We start from the raw sequence: 23,958 nt of genomic DNA, 5'->3' as shown, positions 1-23,958 counted from the left end.
TGAGAATAACTCTGTTATCTTTGTACACACACACACACACACACACACACACACACAGAAAAGTATAAATAAAAAACGCAGACAGAGATGAGGTGTAGATCCTGCGTTTCATGGCTGCCCTTGCGAGTTAAAGAAAATCTGCAGTGTTTGTGTGTTTTCTAACTCAGGTGTCTCAGCTGAACAAAGAACGGCAGGGTGATTTAAAGAAATCCCCTGTCACCCATAAACACCACATGTTAACATCAAAACACTGATCCACACTGAAGTCCATGAGGTTTATCTGAATGTGCTGAATGCCCTGAGGGGGGGTTACAATCCCTGGAACAGCCAGGTCTCTACAACCAGAAACAGCCTTTGTATGTGCAGCTTCAGAACCAGACTTGAAGTTCCAGTTAGTGTCCGATGTCCCAGAAACACTCAGGTGCTCACTGAGCAATCTCTTGAGGCCAACACTCAGAAAGTAAAGCAGTGGTTGGCTGAGCCTTTGTGGGAACATTTATCGTCTGTGCTGGAAAGGTGGAAACATCTGGGAGATGCAGCCTTAACACACTGGGTTTCACAAGTCCTTGGAGGCAGCTCACTGAACTCAGGGATGCAGACAAAATCAGCACTTGCAGGAACACAATGTGTCCTGTCACAATGAGCTTGGAAGCATAAACTGAGTTTTCCTCACTGACTGTTTTAGACAGTATTGTGGGAGCAACACAAAAAGCAGCTTCAGCTGGAAACACACAGTTTAGTGTCTTTGCTGCTCGCTTTAAGTCACAATAAACAGAAAACTCATTGTGACTCATGTCAGAATCAAATCACTCATATACAGGAAAGGAAGAGGCGGAGCTTATTTCCTGCAGGGAGAGGTTAGCAGTCTGTGTCTTTATCATGTCTGACTCCTAAAGAGCTGAAAAACACAGGCTGTTATTGGCTGGCTGACACTGGGATTAATGTCCTTGAAGCCAGCAGTCTTTAATGTCCAGCTTCAGAACGGGCAGGTGAAAAACAGCCCTTTATGTTCTCTGATTTCCAATAAACTGTCCTGATCACTGAGCAGAGAAAGTGTCTCCATCACTCACCACAGCTGGATGCTCTGAAATCCTGGAATCCAGCTGTGGAGGCGTGGACGCAGTTTAGTAATCAGGGAACGGGAGACAGGAGGGAAACACAGCTGGGACCAATGACACACACGAGACAGGAAACAGTAACACAGGACTGTCAAAGTAAAACAGGAAATATGACACAGAGTCCAAAGTAAGGAGACGTGGGACACAGTGAAGACACAGAAACCAGAACTATGATCACAAAACAAACATAAAGAGTGAATCAGCTGATTCAGTGTTTGTGACAAAAACATGGATCCTGGTTAATAAGTTGTATTTGTTGGTTTCTGTATTATTTTGTGTATCGTTCTTATGAGCTGTTGTTTTTTCACTGAAATATTATTTAATTGTTTTAAGCTTTTTGTTGACTTTGAAGTGCTTAAGTTGATATTTTTGAACATTTAATTTGTTCGATTATTGTAGAGTCGATAAAACTGTCAAACGCAGCTGCTTCCAGCACGGCCGGAGGAGAGGTGGCCGAGCAGTTGCACGACACACACAGCTCACAGGTTTGCATTTCTAGATGTTGCAGAAATTGACAGTAAAGAACTCAGAGATCCAGCGCTGTCTCCTGCCCCTGATTTCTACACCACAACACAACGACAGGCGTAACTCACACAAACGGGTAATGGAGGCTCAGATGCTTTGGACATGTTTACATATACTGGACACAGAATGATGAAGATGGAGCTGCAGGAAGGAGGAAAAGAGGAAAAGACAGAAAAGATTCACAGATGTGGAGAAAAAGGACACGACAGGTTCTGTTTGTTAGTTTTTCTTTATTTGGTAAAGATTCAGAAATAAAGAGAAGATCACATGTTTGAATATAATATTAATGTTCTGTAATTACACAAGTTGTCAAATCTTTCCAGAGTGAGACAGAGACTGTGCAGAGACTGTAGAAGGACAGAGCAGCAGCAGAGCAGTCCAGATCCACTGATGATCCTCTGTCAGATCCAGAGGGACACACAGGGATGATGCTGGACTCTACATTGTGTCTGACAGTGGAGCTGTTCTCAGAGCAGTTCACTCTGCAGCACTGACAGTCATCTGCACTTCATTCCTCTGTCAGTCACTGCTGGATGAAGCTCTCCTCTCCACCTCCCAGTAACATGGCCCAGTCAGAGCATCTCTACACACAAGCTGCTGCTGCTTCAACCTCTCTGGATCATCAGGACACAGCTGCTCCTCTCTCAGCACACACACCGTCCTGTTTACCAAAGATTACCCTTCCACCTGCAGAGAGAAGAAGGAAGAGCAGAGGAGATAAACGAGTGTTTCCAGAGACTCTTCATCAGCTGTCAGTCAGTGATGCAGCACATCCAGTATAAAGAGCAGCAGGTACTTCAGTGCTGGGACTGTACTAGGACTCATTGTTGCTTCACTTTTTCTAATCTTTGGATTTTTATTGAAGTTGATGAAGATGTTTTTCCCTCCTAGTTTGAGTTTGGACTTTCATTCATTAGAAGAACCTTGGTGTGTCCACTCTGAGCTCTGTAGGAACCCCAACAATCCAGATGGACGGTTCCAGCTGTTAACTGGAGGAATTCCATCCAAACATCTGCTCTCACTAAATTCTTCCTCACCTACAGACTGTGTTCTTCACTGCTTTAAACCTGGAAATGAATGCAGTCATTGGTCTGCGTGCTGCTTTGTTCGGAGAGCTGATTGGCTGTTGACAGTGTTTGATCACAGCGTCTCAGCCGTTACTATGGTGACCATAAAGGTGAGAAACAGGAAGTGTTTGTGTCCAATCCTGAAGCCTGTCACCATTCTCCTCTCACAGCTTCACTGAGAAGCTGCAGCTTTACAGGAAACACTGGATCTTTGTTTCATACTGACTGTGTTTAGTACAATACTGCTGACAGCACCACCCACTCACTCCATCGCTCTACTGACCTCAGAGTCTCCAGTCTGTAGTCTGGACTCTGCTGAAGATCAGACAGCTGCTTCACATCTGGATCCTTCAGGTTGTTCCAGCTCAGCTCCAGCTCTCTCAGATGGGAGGGGTTGGACTTCAGTGCTGCTGCCAGATAATCACAGCTGATCTTTGACAAACGACAGTCCTTCAATCTGTATAAAGAATGAAAGATGTAAGTTTATTAGACAAAGTGCTTGAAATCATTCAGTGTTTCATCATCTGTTCAGAGCTGAAGAAGGTTCAGAATGTAGAAGTTTAGAAAATGGAAACTCCAAACAGCTGAAGCCAACAGGAAGCAGCTTCAAACAAACACAACAAGAGAAAAAACTCTGAATGTTTCACATTAAAGTCGTACATTTCTCATAAAAACAGGACAAAGACTTGAAAAAGTCGTGTTTTTCCTTCCAGGAACCACATGGCTTCACTTTTAAAGGTGAAGTGTGAAAGAAACGGACATATTTGAAGTCCAACACCTTTTTCCAGTCACATGATTAAAGCAGACAAACTACAAGCTCATTTTCATTCCAACAAGTCATCTTCTGACCTGGACTAACAACACTGGTCTCTATGTGCAGCTGGCTGTGAGGCTCAGGGAGCGTCTACAAAGTGCAACACTGAAAGAACATCACACACTCATTTGCTTCCATCACACAAACATCTACTGTCATTATTGTCACCAAACTCTGTGGATCCTTTATTGCAAATTCAAATGGGATCAAATGGTCAGACAAAAGAGGGTTATGAGGAAATATGATGAAATGTTGTGTATTAGCAGCAAGTTATTGAATCATTTTCCTCACAAACCAAACAAAATGATTGACAAACATGTTTTTACAAACTCAGTGTTGGACTTGGATCAGCAGGATAAGCTGATGTTTAAAGGCATTTGAGTCTCGCTGTATGAGAGTCCAGTTATTCCTCAATATTTATGGATGATGTTCTTTCAGTGTTGCACTTTGTAGACGCTCCCCGAGTCTCACAGCCAGCTGCACATGGACCAGCTGACATTACCCAGCATTAGAGGCGGCTGTAAAAAATTCATGTTCCCATTTAAATGGTTTGAATTGGAAGAAAACGATGTTGATTCATTCAATCCTGAATCGATGTTTGATATAAATGTATTTTGCCAGAATCTCAGCTTAAAGCTCACAAACTATTTCAACCAGCAGCAAACAGCTAAAACAGTAAATGAGAGCAGCTAAACACACAAAGATGGAAACACAGAGCGTGGATCGTTCACTCGACGGCACGGACACGCCGTCGGGGCTGAAAGTGGACAGCTCACAGATCCTGAAGCTGCAGGTTTCATCTGTCTCCAACCAAAACTGAGTGAACCAGCAGCAAAAGAAGATCCAAACTCTGCTTCATGTTTGATAAATATGCTGATGAATTCTCTCTGACTTTGGCTGTTCCTGCCTGCACAGCTCTCTCTCTCTCAGTGTCCTCCAAGAACAGCTTCAAACATCTGTTTCTGCATCATTCACTGTTTATTAGCCACCAGTCTGCTGTTGTGTTCACTGCTGTCAGGCTCTGACAGTAAAGCCTCGTTTCTGCTGTTCAATGGAAACTTTTTAAAATGATGACAGATTACAAACTCTCAGCTGTGTCTGTAATCAAACCTCTGTAACTTTGCTTCACTTCAGCAGCATCAGCTCATGTTCACATGTTGATTCATGGTTTGCTTCAGTTTTTGATCGACTGCAGAAGATTTTGAAGGTTATCTGCTATAAAAAGCCAGAAGAGGAAAATCTGCTTCATGTGTTTCTGTTTGATCCTCAGTGACTTTGACACAAAGGCCTCTGCTGTGATGATCACACCTCTGATCAAGTCTCACAGTGTCACAACTGATAAATGATCAGAGTTAGAAGATTTCTGACTGTCTGCTGTGTGCCGTGACCTTTGACCTGCTAAAGACAGTCAGCTGTGGATTATTCATTGTTGTGTCTGATACTTAAAACTGTGAGGAAGAAGCTACACAGTTAATCAGGGTCCCCTCTCTCTGAATCAGGAAAGGTGGGCAGGCCGCGTGTGGGCCGCGGGCCATACGTTGAGTATCACTGTTTGAAATGTGAGCATTGTTCTGCTGCAGTCAATGGACTAAACCAGAGAAGATGAAAACAGACTTTACCATGAAGATCCTCAGTGTGGATCAGTATAATATCAGCCTGATGTCTGCAGTTTAGTGCCAGCACAACTTTCACATCATATTCATCTCAGCACAACTAAAACATGTGCCTGACCTCAGAGTTTCAAGTCCACATCCTGGACTCTCCAGGAAACCACACAGATGCTTCACTCCTGAATCCTGCAGCATGTAGTTGTTACTCAGGTCCAGCACTCTCAGATGGGAGGGGTTGGACTTCAGCGCTGCTGCCAGATAATCCCAGCTGATCTTTGACAAACCACAGAGACTCAATCTGTATAAAGAATGAAAGATGTAAGTTTATTAGACAAAGTGCTTGAAATCATTCAGTGTTTCATCATCTGTTCAGAGCTGAAGAAGGTTCAGAATAGAATAGAATAGAATAATCCAATAATTGTCCCACAAGGGGAAATTTGGTTGTAACAGCAGCCAGAAAGACACATATACAACAGGGAGGTGTGGAATGGAATGCGGGCCATCACTGGCCTGAGACAAAAGAGAGGTGTTGGGATGGATGGGGACGTCGAAAGCGCTAACAACCTAAATCTGCACTTCAATAGGTTTGACTGCCCTGCGTCTGCTGCGTCCAAACCCATCTTCTCCTTTCTCCTCCCCCCTCTCCTGCCCCCTCAGACTGTCTCACCCTGTCCCTCTCAGCAGATGACATCAAAAAAAGAATTGGGCAGACTCCACTCCGGCAAAGCTGCTGGCCCTGACGGTGTCAGTCCCAGGGCCCTCAGGTGCTGTGCTTCCCAGCTGTCTGGAGTTCTACAACGGATCTTCAACATGAGTCTGGAAATGCAGAGAGTCCCATCACTCTGGAAGACATCCTGCCTGGTTCCTGTCCCTAAAAAGATCAACCCGTCGACCCTCGGTGACTACAGGCCAGTGGCTCTGACCTCACATGTCATGAAGACGCTGGAGAGACTCATCCTGAAACATCTGCTCGTGGAGCCCTGGCTGGACCCCCTGCAGTTTGCTTATCAACCTCGTATCGGCATGGAGGATGCCATCATCTACCTGCTGGACCAGGCTTATTCTCATCTGGACATTGATGGGAGCACTGTGAGGGTCATGTTCTTTGACTTCTCTAGTGCTTTTAACACGATCAGACCATCACTGCTGGGGAATAAGCTCACGGAAATGCAGGTGGATGCCCCACTGGTTGGTTGGATTACGGACTAAGTCGACCACAGCATGTCCGACCAACGTTCCCTCTAATTTTTCATGTGTCTGAGCGAACGCACAAACTCCCTGAGCGTCCCTTGGACCACTGTGAGCGACATCAGACGTGTGCACTGTGGTCACGCCAGCATCAAATCCATCCAAGTTACATGTTTATTAAAATAATCAAATTACAGCATTTACATTTATGTTAGACTACTTTTAATTAACTGCTTTAGCCCACTTACAATGAAAATGTAAAAAATCTTGTTCATGACCTGTGTAGTATGTTAACACTATTGGAAGTAAAAATAACTTGAAATCCAAATTTTGAAAACACAACTTCCTTTTTTTTTTATATATTTGTAAAGCTTTGACTTGTATTATGAGTCTGAGTCTGTGGTCTGGGAGAGAGTCTGTAACTCTGTCTGCAACATACAGGATATAATGACCAATGTTGGGCAATTAATTATATAGTTACTACTTCAAAACAGTTACTGAGTTTTGCAAACAAAGTTTTTTGCAGCTGTTTACCTAAAAACAAACATTTCAAACTATTTACAGAACAACCAGCTGTTCTGCATCAAATTTGATGCCACACAAATTATTTGTGCCACTCCAAAAAATAATTTCTGTCCACTATGAGATAAAGGAGAACAACAGCCTGATACCTGCAGGCCTGACAGCAGCAGATGTATCACTGCTGTAACACCTGTAACATTCAGCAGCCGCCTCATTGTTCTGACACACACAACAAAACTATTGACTACACTACACACTAACTACACACTAACTACACAAGATTTGTGCTAAACGTCGGAAATCTCTCACATCTCAAACACCGCCGTCACTCCTAAAACTTCCCCCCATTTCTTAACAACTAAATGCACTGTTGCCATATCATTTTTTGATTGGTCGACATGGTACATTTTTCGACCAATGGGAAAGGGAGGGGAGTGTTTTGGTTTCGTCTTTGTTCACAGGCTTTCGAGCGTTTTCCTTGTAAAACATCGTTTTTACCGTTTCTTCCTGCAGTAAATATAAACAACGATAGTATTCAGGAAGAAAACCAAACATTGCAGATATTTTCCTACTGAGGCGGCTCAGGTCCTTCAATGTTGGTGGGAAAATGCTGACTATGTTGTATCACTCTTTGTTGGAGAGCGTCATGTTCTTTGCAGCTGTGTGCTGGGGAAGTGGGGTGAAGACAGCTGATGCCAACAGGCTGAACAAACTGATTAAAAAGGCTGGTTCTGTCCTGGGTGTCAGACTGGAGAACCTGGAGGTGGTGTCTGAGAGGAGAATGCTAAAAAAGCTTCTTTCTATCATGGACAACCCCTCCCACCCCATGCACGCCCCCATGATGGACCATCGGAGCAAACGCAGCAAAAGACTCATTGCCCCGAAATGCAGAACTGACCGCCACAGTAAATCCTTTGTACCGGTGGCAATAAGACTGTTTAACTCTTCCTCACTCTGTAGGTGATTTTCCTGAGACTATTACCAATGTTATTCTGTTCCCTCCCAGACCGTGCAATATTACCCAAGAGTACTTATTGAATATTGAATATTTGTTTCATCCCCCCATCATACGCTGCTACTCCCTTTATCCTATTGCACAATACTTTCTAGAATCGCCTGCACTGATAGTTCAGTTATTTATTCTCCAGGATACATTCATTTATATTACTTCGTTAGAGTTATTTGATACTATGTCTTGCACTATCCTACCTACTGCTGTATAGTACTGTATACTACTATTCTTACTATTCTTATTTATCTGTTCCTCTGTCTCTCCTGCTGCTTTGAGCATGTACATGACAAAAGAATTTCCCTCGGGATCAATAAAGTTGTTCTTATTCTTAAAAACAGTACACAGGTCACAGAACAGAAACATACACAATTTTTTCTTACATATTTACATCAAGGACAATGGTTACTATAAACAGAGTACTGTACAGTTATTAAATTAAATAAAATTAAATACAGATAAGAGGCAAACCCAGGTTGTCGTGTGAATCGGTTGATAAAATAGTGCAAGATACAGCGCAGATGTAAACATCTATGATTGTTGGGAGCAGTTCTGATTGTACAGTCTGACAGCTGCAGGGAGGAAGGACCAGCAGAAACGCTCCTTCATGCATCTAGGATGCAGCAGTCTGTCACTGAAGCAGCTCTGCAGTTCAGCAACATTTACATGCATGGAGAGTTGATGGAGAAGTCTGCAGTGTAGAGGGTGAAGGGGAACGGTGCCAGCACAGTTCCCTGTGGGGCCCCTGTACTGCAGACCAGCGTGTCAGAGACACAGCCCTGTGTCCTCACATACGGTGGGCGGCCTGTGAGGTAGTCCAGTATCCACTGGGACATGTGGTGGTCCACTCCCGATAGCTCCAGCTTGTCTCTCAGAAGTCGTGGCTGGATGGTGTTGAAAGCACTGGAGAAATCAAAGAACATGATCCTCACAGTGCTTCCAGGCTTCTCCAGGTGAGTCAGAGCTCGGTGCAGGAGGTAGATGATGGCGTCCTCCACCCCAATGCCAGGCTGGTAAGCAAACTGCAGCGGATCCAATGAAGACCTCACCAGGGGGAGCAGATGGTTTAGAACCAACCTCTCGAGGGTCTTCATCAGATGCGATGTCAGGGCTACCGGCCTGTAGCTGCTGAGGTCCTTGGAATGGGAGGTCTTTGGTACTGGTACCACACAGGAGGTCTTCCACAGCTGTGGTACTTTCCCCAGTGACAGGCTCAGGTTGAACAGATAACCTAGGATGCCACACAGTTCATCTGCACAGCATCTCAGGAGCCTGGAGCTGACGCCATCTGGACCTGCAGCCTTCCGCACCTTGATCTTGTGAAGCTCATTCCTCACTTGAAGTGCTGAGATAGAAAGAGTGGATTTTGGGGGAGGGGGTGTATGTTGGAGTCCACAGAAGCTGGGGGAGGGTGTGATGACTGGGAGCTGGGAGGTGTGAAGTCCTGAGATGAAGGACAGGTAGTCCCTGAAGATGAGGGAGATTGCAGCAGGGGAGACGATGCTGTGGGAGGGGTGGGTGGTTGATCAAACCTATTAAAATATTTATTTAGGTCATTCACCCACCCCAAGTCTCCTGCAGCCTGGGGGGTTGGTTTTTGTCCTGAGATTGTCTTCAGGCTGTTCCAAACCCCTCTGATGTTATCCTGTTGCAGCTGCTCTTCCATCTTCCTCCTGTAGTTTTCCTTTCCTTGCCTTATCTTCCATTTCAGCTTCTTCTGAACAACTCTCAGCTCCTGTTTGTCTCCAGATCTAAAGACTCTCTTCTTCTCCTTGAGGAGAGCCTTAATTTCAGGATTTATCCATGGCTTGTTGTTAGAAAAACACCGTACCTTTTTGATGGGTGTGGTGTTGTCCACACAGAAGTTCATGTTATCCGTAGTGCAGTCTGTGATGCTGTTGAGGTCATCCTCCAGGGGGCTGCAGAGGTTGTCCCACACAGTAGAACGGAAACAGTCCCTCAGGGCCTCTTCAGTCTCTGATGACCATTTCCTTACTGTGCGTTTCACTACTGGTTCTCTGTGTACTAGAGGTTTATACACAGGCTGGAGATGAACCAGATTGTGATCTGAGCCCCCCAGGGGAGGGAGAGGTGATGAGCTGTATGCCTCCTTGGTGTTGGCATACAATAAGTCCAATGTTTTATTGTCTCTGGTGTGGCAGGTAACATACTGGGTGAAGGTGGGGAGAGTGGAGGACAGGGAGATGTGATTAAAGTCCCCAGAGATCAGGAAAAGGGCCTGAGGGTGCTGTGTTTGCTTTGTTTGGAGTCTGCTGGTTACAGTGTGCAGGACCTCACAGGCTGCTGCAGCACTAGCAGAGGGCGGGACATACACAGCTATCATAATCACGTGTGTAAACTCTCGCGGTTGATAGTACGGTCTCATGCTAACCGCTAGCAGCTCGATGTCCTTACAGCATAGCGTCTCTTTGATAAATAAATGCCCAGAGTTACACCATCTATCGTTCACAAACACAGCCAGACCCCCTCCTCTCTTCTTACCACTCTCTGTTGTTCTGTCGGCCCGGATCAGATGAAAACCATCCATGTTTATGTGTGAGTCCGGAGTTAGCGCAGTTAGCCACGACTCTGTGAAGCACATCAGGCTGCACTCCCTGTAGCTCCTCTGATGTCGGGTAAGAGCTGCCAGTTCGTCTACTTTATTGGGGAGAGATCTCACATTCCCCATAATAACAGATGGAATCGCTGGCCGGTACCTCCTAACTTTACTGCGACGCCCGATCCCGGCCCGAGAACCGCGTCTCGGCCCCGAGGGCAAACAGCTGATCCCTGCTGTAAATAATGGGAGGTCGGACCTCCACGTGCTCTCCGGACACAGATGCCGTAAAAAATGTGATAAAGAACACAATTGTCCCTAAAACTCTGAGCTCCATTGTGGGGGACAGCAGTCCACAATAGAAAAACAAAAACAAGAAACAGAATGTAGAAGTTTAGAAAATGGAAACTCCAAACAGCTGAAGCCAACAGGAAGCAGCTTCAAACAAACACAACAAGAGAAAAAACTCTGAATGTTTCACATTAAATTCGTACATTTCTAACAAGAGTATTTTAAAGACAGCGTCACTGATGATCATCTTCTGCTCAGTCAAACTTTGGTTTTCCACATGTGAGTGTTAATGATGCACAAAGACTGTGAGTGCAAAGAGGGAGCGAAGAGGACGACAGAGAGATGGTACAGGAGCATCAAGAACCCGGCGAGGAAATGAGCAGAAAGATTTTGGAGCCTGTTGGATTGAAGCTTTCACAGAGACGTGTTTGACTGGACACCACCAGGACAGACTGTTAATCCCAGGATTTGGATGAGCTTTCTGTCTTTATGGTCACAAATGATGCTGTAACTCTGTGACTGTCCTGGAACTGTCAGCAGTATGGTTACGTCCTTTTGAGTTTCCACAGCTCTTATAACAGCAGTGTACATTCACCTGCAGGCACACGCTGCCTCTGCTTCAGCTCTGTTTATGAAGCACAAACTGCAGGAACCAAACTCAGACTGGCTACAAAGACATGTTTAGTGTATTGGAGTAACATGGACAAATTGAAGTCCTCCTGGCCGTCACTTCCATCATAGCTGAGGGAATAAAAGGACCTTATAGGGCCTTATGAATTAAACATGCTGAAAATTGTCAAAGAGCAAAACAGAGCCTTTCCCTATCTGCTAGTAAGTAGATCATCTTTATTCTTTATCACAGATTAATCAAACACACGAGTCTGATCAATATGTTAGCAGAGATGTAGTCTGAGTAGTGAAAATGTCTATTGTACACTTTGTGTGTGTGGACCTGATCCATCATCAACCTTTTCATTCATGTCTGATTTTGAGAAGATAAGAACTGTGTCACCAACGCATTATTGTGTGTGAATTTCTGCTTGTGTTTTCCCCAAACTGCCTTCGTGACCCCTGGACTCATTTCTTTAAATATTGCACTCAATGTGTGTGGAAAATAAACAAACTACTCTTGTGATTTCAGTCTGCGTTTGAGTCCCTCCTGTGTCCGTGACAGTATGAAACATTTCCATCTGTTAGTATCATGATTGCTAGGCAACCTGGGCAGCGTGACGGAGGCTAGACCGTCCCGTTTCAGAAGCCCACAAGCCTCGCACTTCCGGCCTTAGCGGGCTTTCGGTATGCGGCCCTTGTGGATCATTAAGGCTGCGTACTTTAAGGTTGCAGACCCTGAATTGGGATACAGAAAGTTTCAGCACAACTAAAACATGGTGACTGACCTCAGAGTTTGAAACCGACATCGTGGATTCTTCAGTAGAACACACAGTTGCTTCCCTCCTGAACCCCACAAGTTGCTGAAGTTTATGCTCAGGTCCAGTACACTGGGATATGTAGGGTTGGACTTCAGTGCTGCTGCCAGATAATCACAGCTGATCTCTGACAAATGACAGTCCTTCAATCTGTATAAAGAATGAAAGATGTAAGTTTATTAGACAAAGTGCTTGAAATCATTCAGTGTTTCATCATCTGTTCAGAGCTGAAGAAGGTTCAGAATAGAATAGAATAGAATAATCCAATAATTGTCCCACAAGGGGAAATTTGGTTGTAACAGCAGCCAGAAAGACACATATACAACAGGGAGGTGTGGAATGGAATGCGGGCCATCACTGGCCTGAGACAAAAGAGAGGTGTTGGGATGGATGGGGACGTCGAAAGCGCTAACAACCTAAATCTGCACTTCAATAGGTTTGACTGCCCTGCGTCTGCTGCGTCCAAACCCATCTTCTCCTTTCTCCTCCCCCCTCTCCTGCCCCCTCAGACTGTCTCACCCTGTCCCTCTCAGCAGATGACATCAAAAAAGAATTGGGCAGACTCCACTCCGGCAAAGCTGCTGGCCCTGACGGTGTCAGTCCCAGGGCCCTCAGGTGCTGTGCTTCCCAGCTGACTGGAGTTCTACAACGGATCTTCAACATGAGTCTGGAAATGCAGAGAGTCCCATCACTCTGGAAGACATCCTGCCTGGTTCCTGTCCCTAAAAAGATCAACCCGTCGACCCTCGGTGACTACAGGCCAGTGGCTCTGACCTCACATGTCATGAAGACGCTGGAGAGACTCATCCTGAAACATCTGCTCGTGGAGCCCTGGCTGGACCCGCTGCAGTTTGCTTATCAACCTCGTATCGGCGTGGAGGATGCCATCATCTACCTGCTGGACCAGGCTTATTCTCATCTGGACATTGATGGGAGCACAGTGTGAGGGTCATGTTCTTTGACTTCTCTAGTGCTTTTAACACGATCAGACCATCACTGCTGGGGAATAAGCTCACGGAAATGTAGGTGGATGCCCCACTGGTTGGTTGGATTACGGACTAAGTCGACCACAGCATATCCGACCAACGTTCCCTCTAATTTTTCATGTGTCTGAGCGAACGCACAAACTCCCTGAGCGTCCCTTGGACCACTGTGAGCGACATCAGACGTGTGCACTGTGGTCACGCCAGCATCAAATCCATCCAAGTTACATGTTTATTAAAATAATCAAATTACAGCATTTACATTTATGTTAGACTACTTTTAATTAACTGCTTTAGCCCACGTACAATGAAAATGTAAAAAATCTTGTTCATGACCTGTGTAGTATGTTAACACTATTGGAAGTAAAAATAACTTGAATTCCAATTTTGAAAACACAACTTCCTTTTTTTTTATATATATTTGTAAAGCTTTGACTTGTATTATGAGTCTGAGTCTGTGGTCTGGGAGAGAGTCTGTAACTCTGTCTGCAACATACAGGATATAATGACCAATGTTGGGCAATTAATTATATAGTTACTACTTCAAAACAGTTACTGAGTTTTGCAAACAACAAAGTTTTTTGCAGCTGTTTACCTAAAAACAAACATTTCAAACTATTTACAGAACAATCAGCTGTTCTGCATCAAATTTGATGCCACACAAATTATTTGTGCCACTCCAAAAAATAATTTCTGTCCACTATAAGATAAAGGAGAACAGCAGCCTGATACCTGCAGGCCTGACAGCAGCAGATGTATCACTGCTGTAACACCTGTAACATTCAGCAGCCGCCTCATTGTTCTGACACACACAACAAAACTATTGACTACACTACACACTAACTACACACTAACTACACAAGATTTGTGCTAAACGTCGGAAATCTCTCACATCTCAAACACCGCCGTCACTCCTAAAACTTCCCCCCATTTCTTAACAACTAAATGCCTTGTTGCCATATCATTTTTTGATTGGTCGACATGGTACATTTTTCGACCAATGGGAAAGGGAGGGGAGTGTTTTGGTTTCGTCTTTGTTCACAGGCTTTCGAGCGTTTTCCTTGTAAAACATCGTTTTTACCGTTTCTTCCTGCAGTAAATATAAACAACGATAGTATTCAGGAAGAAAACCAAACATTGCAGATATTTTCCTACTGAGGCGGCTCAGGTCCTTCAATGTTGGTGGGAAAATGCTGACTATGTTGTATCACTCTTTGTTGGAGAGCGTCGTGTTCTTTGCAGCTGTGTGCTGGGGAAGTGGGGTGAAGACAGCTGATGCCAACAGGCTGAACAAACTGATTAAAAAGGCTGGTTCTGTCCTGGGTGTCAGACTGGAGAACCTGGAGGAGGTGTCTGAGAGGAGAATGCTAAAAAAGCTTCTTTCTATCATGGACAACCCCTCCCACCCCATGCACGCCCCCATGATGGACCATCGGAGCAAACGCAGCAAAAGACTCATTGCCCCGAAATGCAGAACTGACCGCCACAGTAAGTCATGTTTTTCCTTCCAGGAACCACATGGCTTCACTTTTAAAGGTGAAGTGTGAAAGAAACGGACATATTTGAAGTCCAACACCTTTTTCCAGTGACATGATTAAAGCAGACAAACTACAAGCTCATTTCCATTCCAACAAGTCATCTTCTGACCTGGACTAACAACACTGGTCTCTATGTGCAGCTGGCTGTGAGACCAGTGCTCAGGGAGCGTCTACAAAGTGCAACACTGAAAGAACATCACACACTCATTTGCTTCCAGCACTTTCACACAAACATCTACTGTCATTATTGTCACCAAACTCTGTGGATCCTTTATTGCAAATTCAAATGGGATCAAATGGTCAGACAAAAGAGGGTTATGAGGAAATATGATGAAATGTTGTGTATTAGCAGCAAGTTATTGAATCATTTTCCTCACAAACCAAACAAAATGATTGACAAACATGTTTTTACAAACTCAGTGTTGGACTTGGATCAGCAGGATAAGCTGATGTTTAAAGGCATTTGAGTCTCGCTGTATGAGAGTCCAGTTATTCCTCAATATTTATGGATGATGTTCTTTCAGTGTTGCACTTTGTAGACGCTCCCCGAGTCTCACAGCCAGCTGCACATGGACCAGCTGACATTACCCAGCATTAGAGGCGGCTGTAAAAAATTCATGTTCCCATTTAAATGGTTTGAATTGGAATAAAACGATGTTGATTCATTCAATCCTGAATCGATGTTTAATATAAATGTATTTTGCCAGAATCTCAGCTTAAAGCTCACAAACTATTTCAACCAGCAGCAAACAGCTAAAACAGTAAATGAGAGCAGCTAAACACACAAAGATGGAAACACAGAGCGTGGATCGTTCACTCGACGGCACGGACACGGACACGCCGTCGGGGCTGAAAGTGGACAGCTCACAGATCCTGAAGCTGCAGGTTTCATCTGTCTCCAACCAAAACTGAGTGAACCAGCAGCAAAAGAAGATCCAAACTCTGCTTCACGTTTGATAAATATGCTGATGAATTCTCTCTGACTTTGGCTGTTCCTGCCTGCACAGCTGTCTCTCTCTCAGTGTCCTCCAAGAACAGCTTCAAACATCTGTTTCTGCATCATTCACTGTTTATTAGCCACCAGTCTGCTGTTGTGTTCACTGCTGTCGGGCTCTGACAGTAAAGCCTCGTTTCTGCTGTTCAATGGAAACTTTTTAAAATGATGACAGATTACAAACTCTCAGCTGTGTCTGTAATCAAACCTCTGTAACTTTGCTTCACTTCAGCAGCATCAGCTCATGTTCACATGTTGATTCATGGTTTGCTTCAGTTTTTGATTGACTGCAGAAGATTTTGAAGGTTATCTGCTATAAAAAGGCAGAAGAGGAAAATCTGCTTCATGTGTTTCTGTTTGATCCTCAGTGACTTTGACACAAAGGCCTCTGCTGTGATGATCACACCTCTGATCAAGTCTCACAGTGTCACAACTGATAAGATAAGATAAGATAAGATGGCCTTTATTAGTCCCACAGGTGGGAAATTTGTTTTGTTACAGCAAAAGTGCAAAGTTATGTAGCAGAAATTAGAAAACACTGGAATGCAATAAAATACAATAAAATAAAATAAAATACTATATACAATAGAATAAAATAGAATAGAATAATATATACAATAGAATAAAATAGAAATACAAATACTATATACAACTGAGTAGGAAAATACAAAAACACAACTTCGTCAGAAGAAGAATTGCACGTATAGCAGTCTTATTGCACATGTGTGGGTTTGTGTGTTTGATCAGCTGCAAAAGTCTTTGTTGTGGAGTCTGACAGCAGTGGGGAGGAAAGACCTGCGAAATCTCTCCGTCCCACACCGTGGGTGCCGCAGTCTCCCACTGAAGGAGCTGCTCAGTGCTGTCACAGTCTCATGCATGGGGTGGGAGATGTTGTCCAACAGGGATGACAGCTTAGCCACCATTCTCCTGTCACTCACCACCTCCACTGGGTCCAGAGGGCGTCCTAGAACAGAGCTGGCCCTTCGGATCAGCCTGTTCAGTCTCTTCCTGTCCCCAGCAGAGATGCTGCCCCCCCAGCAGACCACACCATAAAAGATGGCTGAGGCCACCACAGAGTCATAGAAGGTCTTCAGGAGTGGGCCCTCCACTCCAAACGACCTGAGTCTCCGCAGCAGGTACAGTCTGCTCTGCCCTTTCCTGTAGAGGGCGTCTGAGTTATGAGTCCAGTCCAGTTTGTTGTTCAGATGAACACCAAGGTACCTGTAGCTGTCCACAGCCTCAATGTCCATACCTTGGATGTTCAGTGGTTGCAGTGGAGGATGTTTGTGCCTGCGGAAGTCTACCACCAGCTCCTTGGTTTTACTGGCGTTGATCTGGAGGTAGTTCAGCTGGCACCAGTCCACAAAGTCCTGAGTCAGTCCTCTGTACTCCTTGTCGTCCCCATCAGTGATGAGGCCGACTATTGCAGAGTCATCAGAGAACTTCTGCAGGAAGCACTGGGTGGAGTTGTGGGAGAAGTCTGCAGTGTAGATGGTGAAGAGGAACGGAGCCAGAACCGTTCCCTGTGGGGTCCCCGTACTGCAGACGACCCTGTCCGACACACAGCCCTGAGTCCTCACATACTGTGGTCGGTCGGTGAGGTAGTCCAGAATCCAGGTAGTGAGGTGATGGTCCACTCCAGAGTTCTCCAGCTTGTCCTTCAGAACCGAGGGAAGAATAGTGTTGAAGGCACTGGAGAAATCAAAGAACATGATTCTCACAGTGCTCCCAGCGGTCTCCAGGTGAGCGAGGGAACGATGTAGGAGGTGAATGATGGCATCATCCGCTCCAATGCCAGGCTGGTAGGCAAACTGAAGTGGGTCCAGTGATGAGCTCACAAGGCGCCGAAGCTGAGCCAGGACCAGCCGCTCCAGGGTCTTCATCAGGTGGGATGTCAGAGCCACCGGCCTGTAGCTGTTGAGGTCCTTGGGGCGTGAAGTCTTTGGCACTGGAACAACACAGGAAGTTTTCCAGAGCTGTGGGACTCTTCCCAGCCTCAGGCTCAGGTTGAAGAGGTGCTCCATCACACCACACAGTTGGTCCGCGCAGGACCTGACGACCCTCGAGCTGATGCCATCTGGACCCGCTGCCTTCTTGGCTTTAATCCTCCTCAGTTCCCTCCGAACCTGGGTGGTTGAGAGAGACAGGCTGGAGCCTTGTGTTGAGTGTGTATTGGATGCTGTTGTTGGGGGTGGGGAGGAGTGAGCAGGGTGAATAGAGGAGGTGTGAAGTGTCTGAGGTGTCAGAGGTGGAACAGCAGCCGATGCTGGAGACTGCCTCATGGCTGAATCAAATCTGTTGAAGAAATGATTCAGTTCATTTGCCCACCTCACATCCTTCCCAGGCAGAGAGTTCTGATGTTTGTGGCCTGAGATGGTTCTGAGGCCTCTCCAGACTTCACCAACGTTATTTTGCTGAAGCTGGTTCTCCATCTTTTGCCTGTAGCTGTCCTTCCCATTCCTTATCAGTCCCCTAAGCTCTCTCTGCACCCTTTTCAACTCCTCTTTGTCTCTGGATTTGAAGGCCCTACTCTTCTGCTTGAGGACAGCTTTAATTTCTGGGGTAATCCAGGGTTTGTTGTTGGAGAAACACCGTACAGTCCTGGTAGGTACGGTGTTATCCACACAGAAATTAATATAGTCAGTAATGCATGTAGTAAATGATCAGAGTTAGAAGATTTCTGACTGTCTGCTGTGTGCCGTGACCTTTGACCTGCTAAAGACAGTCAGCTGTGGATTATTCATTGTTGTGTCTGATACTTAGAACTGTGAGGAAGAAGCTACACAGTTAATCAGGGTCCCCTCTCTCTGAATCAGGAAAGGTGGGCAGGCCGCATGTGGGCCGCGGGCCATACGTTGAGTATCACTGTTTGAAATGTGAGCATTGTTCTGCTGCAGTCAATGGACTAAACCAGAGAAGATGAAAACAGACTTTACCATGAAGATCCTCAGTGTGGATCAGTATAATATCAGCCTGATGTCTGCAGTTTAGTGTCAGCACAACTTTCACATCATATTCATCTCAGCACAAGTAAAACATGGTGACTGACCCCAGAGTTTCAAGTTTACATCCTGGACTCTCCAGGAAACCACACAGATGCTTCACTCCTGAATCCTGCAGCATGTTGTTGTTACTCAGGTCCAGCACTCTCAGATGGGAGGGGTTGGACTTCAGCGCTGCTGCCAGATAATCCCAGCTGATCTCTGACAAACCACAGAGACTCAATCTGTATAAAGAATGAAAGATGTAAGTTTATTAGACAAAGTGCTTGAAATCATTCAGTGTTTCATCATCTGTTCAGAGCTGAAGAAGGTTCAGAATAGAATAGAATAGAATAATCCAATAATTGTCCCACAAGGGGAAATTTGGTTGTAACAGCAGCCAGAAAGACACATATACAACAGGGAGGTGTGGAATGGAATGCGGGCCATCACTGGCCTGAGACAAAAGAGAGGTGTTGGGATGGATGGGGACGTCGAAAGCGCTAACAACCTAAATCTGCACTTCAATAGGTTTGACTGCCCTGCGTCTGCTGCGTCCAAACCCATCTTCTCCTTTCTCCTCCCCCCTCTCCTGCCCCCTCAGACTGTCTCACCCTGTCCCTCTCAGCAGATGACATCAAAAAAGAATTGGGCAGACTCCACTCCGGCAAAGCTGCTGGCCCTGACGGTGTCAGTCCCAGGGCCCTCAGGTGCTGTGCTTCCCAGCTGTCTGGAGTTCTACAACGGATCTTCAGCATGAGTCTGGAAATGCAGAGAGTCCCATCACTCTGGAAGACATCCTGCCTGGTTCCTGTCCCTAAAAAGATCAACCCGTCGACCCTCGGTGACTACAGGCCAGTGGCTCTGACCTCACATGTCATGAAGACGCTGGAGAGACTCATCCTGAAACATCTGCTCGTGGAGCCCTGGCTGGACCCCCTGCAGTTTGCTTATCAACCTCGTATCGGCGTGGAGGATGCCATCATCTACCTGCTGGACCAGGCTTATTCTCATCTGGACATTGATGGGAGCACTGTGAGGGTCATGTTCTTTGACTTCTCTAGTGCTTTTAACACGATCAGACCATCACTGCTGGGGAATAAGCTCACGGAAATGCAGGTGGATGCCCCACTGGTTGGTTGGATTACGGACTAAGTCGACCACAGCATGTCCGACCAACGTTCCCTCTAATTTTTCATGTGTCTGAGCGAACGCACAAACTCCCTGAGCGTCCCTTGGACCACTGTGAGCGACATCAGACGTGTGCACTGTGGTCACGCCAGCATCAAATCCATCCAAGTTACATGTTTATTAAAATAATCAAATTACAGCATTTACATTTATGTTAGACTACTTTTAATTAACTGCTTTAGCCCACTTACAATGAAAATGTAAAAAATCTTGTTCATGACCTGTGTAGTATGTTAACACTATTGGAAGTAAAAATAACTTGAAATCCAAATTTTGAAAACACAACTTCCTTTTTTTTTTATATATTTGTAAAGCTTTGACTTGTATTATGAGTCTGAGTCTGTGGTCTGGGAGAGAGTCTGTAACTCTGTCTGCAACATACAGGATATAATGACCAATGTTGGGCAATTAATTATATAGTTACTACTTCAAAACAGTTACTGAGTTTTGCAAACAAAGTTTTTTGCAGCTGTTTACCTAAAAACAAACATTTCAAACTATTTACAGAACAACCAGCTGTTCTGCATCAAATTTGATGCCACACAAATTATTTGTGCCACTCCAAAAAATAATTTCTGTCCACTATGAGATAAAGGAGAACAACAGCCTGATACCTGCAGGTCTGACAACAGGAGATGTATCACTGCTGTAACACCTGTAACATTCTGCAGCCGCCTCATTGTTCTGACACACACAACAAAACTATTGACTACACTACACACTAACTACACAAGATTTGTGCTAAACGTCGGAAATCTCTCACATCTCAAACACCGCCGTCACTCCTAAAACTTCCCCCCATTTCTTAACAACTAAATGCCCTGTTGCCATATCATTTTTTGATTGGTCGACATGGTACATTTTTCGACCAATGGGAAAGGGAGGGGAGTGTTTTGGTTTCGTCTTTGTTCACAGGCTTTCGAGCGTTTTCTTTGTAAAACATCGTTTTTATCGTTTCTTCCTGCAGTAAATATAAACAACGATAGTATTCAGGAAGAAAACCAAACATTGCAGATATTTTCCTACTGAGGCGGCTCAGGTCCTTCAATGTTGGTAGGAAAATGCTGACTATGTTGTATCACTCTTTGTTGGAGAGCGTCGTGTTCTTTGCAGCGGTGTGCTGGGGAAGTGGGGTGAAGACAGCTGATGCCAACAGGCTGAACAAACTGATTAAAAAGGCTGGTTCTGTCCTGGGTGTCAGACTGGAGAACCTGGAGGAGGTGTCTGAGAGGAGAATGCTAAAAAAAGCTTCTTTCTATCATGGACAACCCCTCCCACCCCATGCACGCCCCCATGATGGACCATCGGAGCAAATGCAGCAAAAGACTCATTGCCCCGAAATGCAGAACTGACCGCCACAGTAAATCCTTTGTACCGGTGGCAATAAGACTGTTTAACTCTTCCTCACTCTGTAGGTGATTTTCCTGAGACTATTACCAATGTTATTCTGTTCCCTCCCAGACCGTGCAATATTACCCAAGAGTACTTATTGAATATTGAATATTTGTTTCATCCCCCCATCATACGCTGCTACTCCCTTTATCCTATTGCACAATACTTTCTAGAATCGCCTGCACTGATAGTTCAGTTATTTATTCTCCAGGATACATTCATTTATATTACTTCGTTAGAGTTATTTGATACTATGTCTTGCACTATCCTACTGCTGTATAGTACTGTATACTACTATTCTTACTATTCTTATTTATCTGTTCCTCTGTCTCTCCTGCTGCTTTGAGCATGTACATGACAAAAGAATTTCCCTCAGGATCAATAAAGTTGTTCTTATTCTTAAAAACAGTACACAGGTCACAGAACAGAAACATACACAATTTTTTCTTACATATTTACATCAAGGACAATGGTTACTATAAACAGAGTACTGTACAGTTATTAAATTATTTAAAATTAAATACAGATAAGAGGCAAACCCAGGTTGTCGTGTGAATCGGTTGATAAAATAGTGCAAGATACAGCGCAGATGTAAACATCTATGATTGTTGGGAGCAGTTCTGATTGTACAGTCTGACAGCTGCAGGGAGGAAGGACCTGCAGAAACGCTCCTTCATGCATCTAGGATGCAGCAGTCTGTCACTGAAGCAGCTCTGCAGTTCAGCAACATTTACATGCATGGAGAGTTGATGGAGAAGTCTGCAGTGTAGAGGGTGAAGGGGAACGGTGCCAGCACAGTTCCCTGTGGGGCCCCGTACTGCAGACCAGCGTGTCAGAGACACAGCCCTGTGTCCTCACATACGGTGGGCGGCCTGTGAGGTAGTCCAGTATCCACTGTGAGGACATGTGGTGGTCCACTCCCGATAGCTCCAGCTTGTCTCTCAGAAGTCGTGGCTGGATGGTGTTGAAAGCACTGGAGAAATCAAAGAACATGATCCTCACAGTGCTTCCAGGCTTCTCCAGGTGAGTCAGAGCTCGGTGCAGGAGGTAGATGATGGCGTCCTCCACCTCAATGCCAGGCTGGTAAGCAAACTGCAGCGGATCCAATGAAGACCTCACCAGGGGGCGCAGATGGTTTAGAACCAACCTCTCGAGGGTCTTCATCAGATGTGATGTCAGGGCTACCGGCCTGTAGCTGCTGAGGTCCTTGGAATGGGAGGTCTTTGGTACCGGTACCACACAGGAGGTCTTCCACAGCTGTGGTACTTTCCCCAGTGACAGGCTCAGGTTGAACAGATAACCTAGGATGCCACACAGTTCATCTGCACAGCATCTCAGGAGCCTGGAGCTGACGCCATCTGGACCTGCAGCCTTCCGCACCTTGATCTTGTGAAGCTCATTCCTCACTTGAAGTGCTGAGATAGAAAGAGTGGATTTTGGGGGAGGGGGGTGTATGTTGGAGTCCACAGAAGCCGGGGGAGGGTGTGATGACTGGGAGCTGGGAGGTGTGAAGTCCTGAGATGAAGGACAGGCAGTCCCTGAAGATGAGGGAGATTGCAGCAGGGGGGACGATGCTGTGGGAGGGGTGTGTGGTTGATCAAACCTATTAAAATATTTATTTAGGTCATTCACCCACCCCAAGTCTCCTGCAGCCTGGGGGGTTGGTTTTTGTCCTGAGATTGTCTTCAGGCTGTTCCAAACCCCTCTGATGTTGTCCTGTTGCAGCTGCTCTTCCATCTTCCTCCTGTAGTTTTCCTTTCCTTGCCTTATCTTCCATTTCAGCTTCTTCTGAACAACTCTCAGCTCCTGTTTGTCTCCAGATCTAAACACTCTCTTCTTCTCCTTGAGGAGAGCCTTAATTTCAGGATTTATCCATGGCTTGTTGTTAGAAAAACACCGTACCTTTTTGATGGGTACGGTGTTGTCGACACAGAAGTTCATGTAATCCGTAATGCAGTCTGTGATGCTGTTGAGGTCATCCTCCAGGGGGCTGCAGAGGTTGTCCCACACAGTAGAACGGAAACAGTCCCTCAGGGCCTCTTCAGTCTCTGCTGACCATTTCCTTACTGTGCGTTTCACTACTGGTTCTCTGTGTACTAGAGGTTTATACACAGGCTGGAGATGAACCAGATTGTGATCTGAGCCCCCCAGGGGAGGGAGAGGTGATGAGCTGTATGCCTCCTTGGTGTTGGCATACAATAAGTCCAATGTTTTATTGTCTCTGGTGTGGCAGGTAACATACTGGGTGAAGGTGGGGAGAGTGGAGGACAGGGAGATGTGATTAAAGTCCCCAGAGATCAGGAAAAGGGCCTGAGGGTGCTGTGTTTGGAGTCTGCTGGTTACAGTGTGCAGGACCTCACAGGCTGCTGCAGCACTAGCAGAGGGCGGGACATACACAGCTATCATAATCACGTGTGTAAACTCTCGCGGTTGATAGTACGGTCTCATGCTAACCGCTAGCAGCTCGATGTCCTTACAGCATAGCGTCTCTTTGATAAATAAATGCCCAGAGTTACCCCATCTATCGTTCACAAACACAGCCAGACCCCCTCCTCTCTTCTTACCACTCTCTGTTGTTCTGTCGGCCCGGATCAGATGAAAACCATCCATGTTTATGTGTGAGTCCGGAGTTAGCGCAGTTAGCCACGACTCTGTGAAGCACATCAGGCTGCACTCCCTGTAGCTCCTCTGATGTCGGGTAAGAGCTGCCAGTTCGTCTACTTTATTGGGGAGAGATCTCACATTCCCCAT

The 23,958-nt window shown here is 45.5% G+C and overlaps 1 protein-coding gene and 1 long non-coding RNA gene across 3 annotated transcripts in view; one reads left to right on the top strand and one right to left on the bottom strand.

The window, feature by feature from the left end:
* Positions 1–2,177: 2,177 nt before the first annotated feature.
* Positions 2,178–23,958, bottom strand: part of LOC102078974 (NACHT, LRR and PYD domains-containing protein 12-like) — a 95,634-nt gene continuing 73,853 nt past the window's right edge. For both annotated transcript variants that reach the window (XM_025905471.1, XM_025905472.1), the window contains 3 exons: positions 12,099–12,278; positions 2,994–3,167; positions 2,178–2,330 (listed from right to left, as the gene is read on the bottom strand). In XM_025905471.1, coding sequence (XP_025761256.1) covers positions 2,309–2,330; positions 2,994–3,167; positions 12,099–12,278 — 376 coding nt within the window. In that variant the 3' untranslated portion in view covers positions 2,178–2,308. The remainder of the gene's footprint in view (positions 2,331–2,993; positions 3,168–12,098; positions 12,279–23,958) is intronic.
* On the top strand, positions 9,594–23,865 carry LOC112846176 (uncharacterized). Its single transcript, XR_003219029.1, has 2 exons — positions 9,594–9,695; positions 23,144–23,865. It is a non-coding gene; the product is annotated as an uncharacterized LOC112846176 (long non-coding RNA).

This window comes from Oreochromis niloticus, linkage group LG3, assembly GCF_001858045.2.
Source record: "Oreochromis niloticus isolate F11D_XX linkage group LG3, O_niloticus_UMD_NMBU, whole genome shotgun sequence".
Classification (NCBI taxonomy): Eukaryota; Metazoa; Chordata; class Actinopteri; order Cichliformes; family Cichlidae; genus Oreochromis; species Oreochromis niloticus.
The sequence above is the reverse complement of the archived record's forward strand: the minus strand, read 5'-3'. Positions and strand labels throughout refer to the sequence as shown.